The sequence below is a fragment of the Egretta garzetta genome, unplaced genomic scaffold (genome assembly GCF_000687185.1).
Source record: "Egretta garzetta isolate BGI_Z169 unplaced genomic scaffold, ASM68718v1 scaffold18, whole genome shotgun sequence".
Classification (NCBI taxonomy): Eukaryota; Metazoa; Chordata; class Aves; order Pelecaniformes; family Ardeidae; genus Egretta; species Egretta garzetta.
The window spans coordinates 7,622,227-7,628,209 of record NW_009260616.1 but is presented as its reverse complement, the minus strand read 5'-3'; the positions used below and the strand labels follow the sequence as shown (position 1 = coordinate 7,628,209).

Below are 5,983 nucleotides of genomic sequence, written 5' to 3'. Positions count from 1 at the left end.
TCTGACTCCTCCAAGTGTTGTAGTAGAGAAAAACTGAGATAAGGGACATTCTGGGTTTAGCTCCTTGTCTTGCTTTTTCCCCTTTTTAATTCCCCTCTGAACACTCTTGTTCATTTTTATAGTTTTTGCTTGTGCATTTGTCAAGAGCTGTCTCCCACCTGAAAACACCTTGCCATTTAACTCCTATATTTAATTAAGGCAGGGAAAAGACACAATCCTACTGGTCAGTTTTAAGAGTTGTAGACAAAGCTCCCCTGGGTTCAGTTATCCATATGGTCCAGCTGGCTGTCTAGTTTGCTGAATCCACCTAAGGATATTTCATCTGGCCAACAACCTGTCCCTGGAGGAAGTAAATGGAGCAATAAATTCTTCCCCAGCAGCTGAACACCCCTGTCTGCCCACCAGCACCCCAGACAGACAGGTGACTGCAGTGGCAGGAGAGGGTTTGAGGGTGGGAAGATGCTGGTGGAGGAAGATGACTGCTGCTGCCAGGATCACTAGTGGGAGACTGAGACCAGCTCACTCTGGAGGAGGGTGTAGACGAGCTAGGTGATGGAGCTGGGAGCCCACAGCTAGCCACCCCCACTCCAGTTTCCCGCTGTTTGGTGCCTCTCACAGGCATTCAGCACACCTCGCTTTTCTTTCTTACCCATTCAGACTTCATCATGTGTGATGAGCGTTACGTATGATAGTCATCTCTAAAATTCAGCCTTTAGCATTTAAACCTTCTTGCCAGCAAAAATACAATATATGCATATAATCGGGGACTGGTTACAGAAAGTTTTGGCTAATTGTCATGGAAGCTGGAGACAAGCTGTGGGAGCCTTAAACCCCCATGTCATTAGACTACTGCATCTATACACGTATCATTAAGAGACAAAGCTCTTATGAAGCAAAATGCAGGAAACTATCCTGCATTGCTGGCTGGGTGATTATGATGTTCCTCCAAAAGTCACTGGAGCCTGCTGCTCGGGCATCCTCAGCCCGAGAGGCCAGCTTCAGCGTTGGGCAGAGTCTTTCTTAAGGCCAACACACTGTGAGAAACCAAAGTAGTGAGTAGGGACAGGAACTGGCTGGGAAGGCCCACCGGCCACATTTTCTGGCCCATTCACCGTACTGGGCGGGCTGTGACCCCCGTGACAACTGCCCCTGGGGAAAGCTCAGCAACAAAACATGCATACTGTGAAGCACATTGGTTCCTCAGTGTGTTTCTGTAAAGGGTAAATCCACTTCTGAGGAGAGAGTCAGTGTATAGCATAGCCTGTGCTTCACTCGCGGGTCACTCCAGCCAAAACTATAGCCAGAACGGTACCAAGGGGTTTGGTTTGTCCTCTGAGCAGTGAAGGTTTTCACTTCTTCTGTGTCAGAGAGAAGAACTAGAACAAGAATTTAAGTAAAATTGGGCAGAAGTTTGTAATTTCTATCCTTCAGTAGATCTATTGTCATGGATACTCGTTTGCTAGATGCACCCTGTGGGTGTAAGTGGTGTCCTCTTCTGTCTGTGAGGCTGTGAAACGATTCTCTCCCCCAGTAGAAAAGGCGACACCATCACTGTGAAAAACACGTGCTTACATGATCTATTTTTCTGGTTTTTATTAACTCAACATTGTCTCCTACAAATACGATTTGTCATTCACCAGAAGATTTGAAATGTAGACTTAAGTTACACATAGGTATAAAAAGCATAAAACAGCACACACGGTACCACTGTTTAGACCAGAAAACATCGTGTTGTCCCACAGATAAGGGCGCTATTCCAGCTCAGCTCCATCAGCTTCTGCCTCCAGGATTCAGTCTTCAAAGCTGCAGATGCCTCTGCTTCTTTTCCCTCAGCTTGTGGAGCCCTGGCGGCTTTCCCCTGGCATTTCTCACCCGCGTCTGGAGCACGGACCAGGGAACCACAGGGCAATCCCATCCTGCTCCACCAGCGGTTATAAAAACCTTGAGTTCCTACTGGCTCTTCAGAAATGTTTTCCTCCTTCTCTTAATATTTATGTACAATATATGAAGGGCTATGATTTGCGTCTTAGATTTAGACATATCTCTTGCCTCATACTTAAACAATAACTTGAAAAATATTTTACAAAGAAAAAGAACATTGTTCATCTGAATGTCATTCATTATTATATTGCTATATTTTATACCCTATTATTTATATATACAAAATTTCTTAATTGCCTTTTACAGATGCATGGAAGCATATAATATAACAGTTTTAAAGTATCCCATTTTTAGACTTTTTTTTTTCTTGGCTCATGTCAATCTCTTTAATAAACTATGGTTGCTTGGAGAATATAGGAAGTATTTGGAATGTTGTTTAAAGTTTAATAATAACTGGTAGCATTGTCCATTTGCGGCCTGAACGGTTGGAGCACCTCTCAGGGCGATCTGGTAGAGATAGCAGCATCATAAGACTTAAACAATCATGGAGAGCTGTTAATGTGCAGTGTCGACGGGTGCCAGGTTCTGTTCTTTATTTGGGGCTTTTCTTTTCTTCGGCTGCGTTTTATTGTTGTTTTCCCTCTGTTCTCGGTTTTGTCTTCGGGCTGCTCGCCCTTTGCTTTCCTGTCTTGTCTCCTTGCTTTCGTCTTTGTTGGACTTTTTTCTTTTCTCCTCCCTATTTTTTTTCCCTGAAATAAAAATGATGGCACATTAGAAGATTTGGTCAGGCTGCTGCAATTTCTGACTCCCTCACTTTGCCATAGCCTTTAAAACCAGCCCTGGGTTAGCACCTCCCATTAGAAGCTGGACATTAGTACTAGTGCTGGGAAGTGTCCAACTCTTCATCAAACTACCTAATCCGGCCACTGGACTAGCACCTCCCATCAGTCTGACTCAGAGCAAAGAACCGAGCACTCCCTGGGGAGTCCCGGTGCTTTAGTGGTATAAACATCTCACACACCCATAGCCTGTCTCCTACAGCCAGGGGCACAGCTCCATGTGCTCCACCAAAACACAACTGGTTTGGGGACATCTGTAGCTGAAGCCAGGTAGCATTAACTATTGACTGATCTAAATTGACTGGTCATATGGTGAGAGGAAATTAGCCATCATGTTACTGCCCTTCACTGCCAATGCTCAGCATCTACGCCTTTTAAAAATCCCTCCCCCCTCCCTTCACCCCCCTCACACCCACATCCCAGGGAATCCTTGGTATTGCAGCATGGTCAAGCTTTAGACCACTATTAAAAATTTAGTTATTCAAGTACTGTATTGCTTTAAATACTTATGAAGGTAAGATGTTGAGGATTTTGTTACTGCTACAGACCTCTCCAATAAAGATTCCCATCCCCTTAGGAACATTAAAACTTTGTATATTGGCTGTGGAGATGATATTGTGTAATGCATTTACGCTTGGACAAAAGGAAGAAATCTTTGATGCTGAGGTGTGGCAAGATACTGAAACAGGTTGCCCAGAGAAACTATGTATGCCCCATCATTGGTGGTGTTCAAGGTCAGGCTGGATGGGGCTTTGAGCAACCTGATCTAGTGAAAGATCCCCCCATGGCAGGGAGGGGGTTGGACTAGATGATCTTCAAAGGTACCTTCCAACCCAAACCATTCTGTGGTTCTTTGATTCTATTCCTTCTATTTACTTTACAAACCAATACAGGTATGGCATTGAATCAAACTTGTATGTACACACAAGCCTAAACCAGATTTTTTTTTCTATGTGGAACTGGTTCATCTACTGGGCTACGCAGCTGAAATTCACCTGTGGTTAGATGAATCCCAATGATGTCTTCAAAAGCAACCTTGCTTGAGACTTTCATGATACAATGTCATACCGACCTGTATGCCTCCTAACAGGGGCAAGTATTGAAAAGCTTCTGGCCAAACTCTGTTTTATAATGTCCTGGTAATGATACTGCTGAAAATAACCTACCCCTCTTTGTTACAGCAAAAATACTTTTTGCTTTTAAATATCAGGCAGAGATAGTCCAGGCTTTCCTACACCAGTGATGGGGGAGTTACACAAACCTGGCAATAGCTCTTGCTGTTGAGTGTGCTGAACGCAGGGAATTGTGCCCGTTCCAGACTCAAAACCAGAGCTGGGAGGTTTTGGTGCCTCAATGGGCTCTGTGGGAGTAGATCATGGTGAGGGAGTAGGTGCAGGGGCAGTGGCTTTGTTCTGAGAATGGATGACCCTCCAGGGAGGAGTAGGTCAGATAAAGGGAGTGAGATTCAGAGGAGGTGAAGAGAAGGCAGAAAGCAAGGAGTAAGACTAAGATGTGAGGATATGCCATATCATCGTCTTGTTGCGTAGCTCTGTGGGCTTATTTTACAGCTTTTCCATTCCTTACCATCACTGCCTGAGATCAGAGAGCAAGAGAAGGTTTAGATACACATGTTAAGTCAAGTAGGGACAAACATCTGCCTTTCTCATCTGTTGTTTCTGAAACTTGCAGTAAAGCTTTAAATGTAAAATGGCTCCTCAAATTTTAGGTAACCGGTCAGAGATTACTCCACTATACGCCCACATACCTGGCAGCATCCCTCTCTGAATTTGGCAATGCCATCTAAGATGCGGAGGGGTGAGCAGGGGAGACCCGCAGAATGGGCATGTGAGGCTCTGCCAGAGCTACCACCACTGGGAGAGCTGGGAGATCTCCAGGCAGAAGGAGTGCGCATCTCACCCAGCTGTGATGCTGCCTCCTACTAATGGATAATGACAGTATGGAATTCCGTTCCCGTTGTTTGTAAATACGGGCCCAAGATGAAATGTTATTTGAATGGGAACTGTCCAGACATTCAGTGTTTGACATTGTTCAGTCAGTGATCAGCCAAAATCCTTCAACTGTGACTTCCTAGCCACAATTCTTTAAGTCTGCTGGAATGACATTTAATGGTTTCCCTTTCAGTCATGGATCAGGGTGTGTGTTTTCATGTGTACGTGTGTGACTAGACTAAGAATACACTCTCTCTGTCTCACTAGAGGCTTATCTAAGCATGGCTTCACCGTTTCTGTTTTAATCAGACCGGTGTCATTATAAAGGACGAGCAAAAACTGATCTCTGGAAAGTACTTAAAACTCAGTCCTAATTCTCTTCTGCTCTGAGGATAACTCATTTGGAGCCCCCTGTGCGATTTTATACCTGCCATCACCTCCATGCTGTTGCCATTTGTGAAAAGATCTGTCCTCTAGACCTGTGCTGTTCTGGTAATGCAGCAAAGCACAGAACAGGTCAGCTGTGCTGGTTGTTTAGCTCCTCTCAGCAGTATTTGGAAAAGTGGGAGTTTTTATGTGACAGCGTACTGCTACTTCCAGTCAGTCCCTGGTTCAGTTTAGACCCAAGGGAAGATTCTGCCCGCAGTGATCTGCTCACGCTGGGGTGTAGCTGGAGCCACATTCTTGTGTTCATCTCTCTCCCTGTTTATATCCCTGCGCTCTCCTTCCCAGAGGCTCTTTCCTGAATATTTTTTCTTCTTGCTACTGCTTGCTGAAGCCCACTCCGTAACAGCACATTGAACTGGACGCCAGAAGTTGTGGAAATTCGTTGGAAATCTGGGCATTTGGCTCTTTGCGAAATGCAAATTGCAAAAATCATAGAATCGCTTAGGTTGGAAAAGACCTTTAAGATCATCAGGTCCAGCCGTCAACCTAGCACTGCCATCCCACCATTGAACCATGTCCCTAAAAATGGCACGGGCCGTTAGGTTCACAAGCCCGCTTCTGAACTACTTTGCACCCGAAGAAGACGAAAAGGCAGGAGCGGCAGTAAAGCTCGTCAGAGAAGCGAACGATGCAGGAGCGTAACCGGGGAGAAAACATTCTTCCCCAAATTTCCGTTTCCCTTGTGAAGAACGGCGGTGTCGGAAAACCCTCCTGTGTTTGAACACGTAACATTTTATGCATATATAGAGATATATATACACACGCACACACCCGCGCATATGTTCGTGCGTGCATATACCTGCACGGGTGCCTTTCCGCGGGGCCACGCCGCACGCCCCGCGGGGACCGGTGCCGGTGCCGCCCGCA

General features: G+C 45.5%; 1 protein-coding gene across 1 annotated transcript in view; it reads right to left on the bottom strand.

Moving 5' to 3' along the window:
- Positions 1-2,436: 2,436 nt before the first annotated feature.
- Positions 2,437-5,983, bottom strand: part of RSPO3 (R-spondin 3) — a 60,428-nt gene continuing 56,881 nt past the window's right edge. Inside the window, exon 5 of the mRNA XM_009645252.2 lies at positions 2,437-2,630. Coding sequence (XP_009643547.1) covers positions 2,437-2,630 — 194 coding nt within the window. The remainder of the gene's footprint in view (positions 2,631-5,983) is intronic.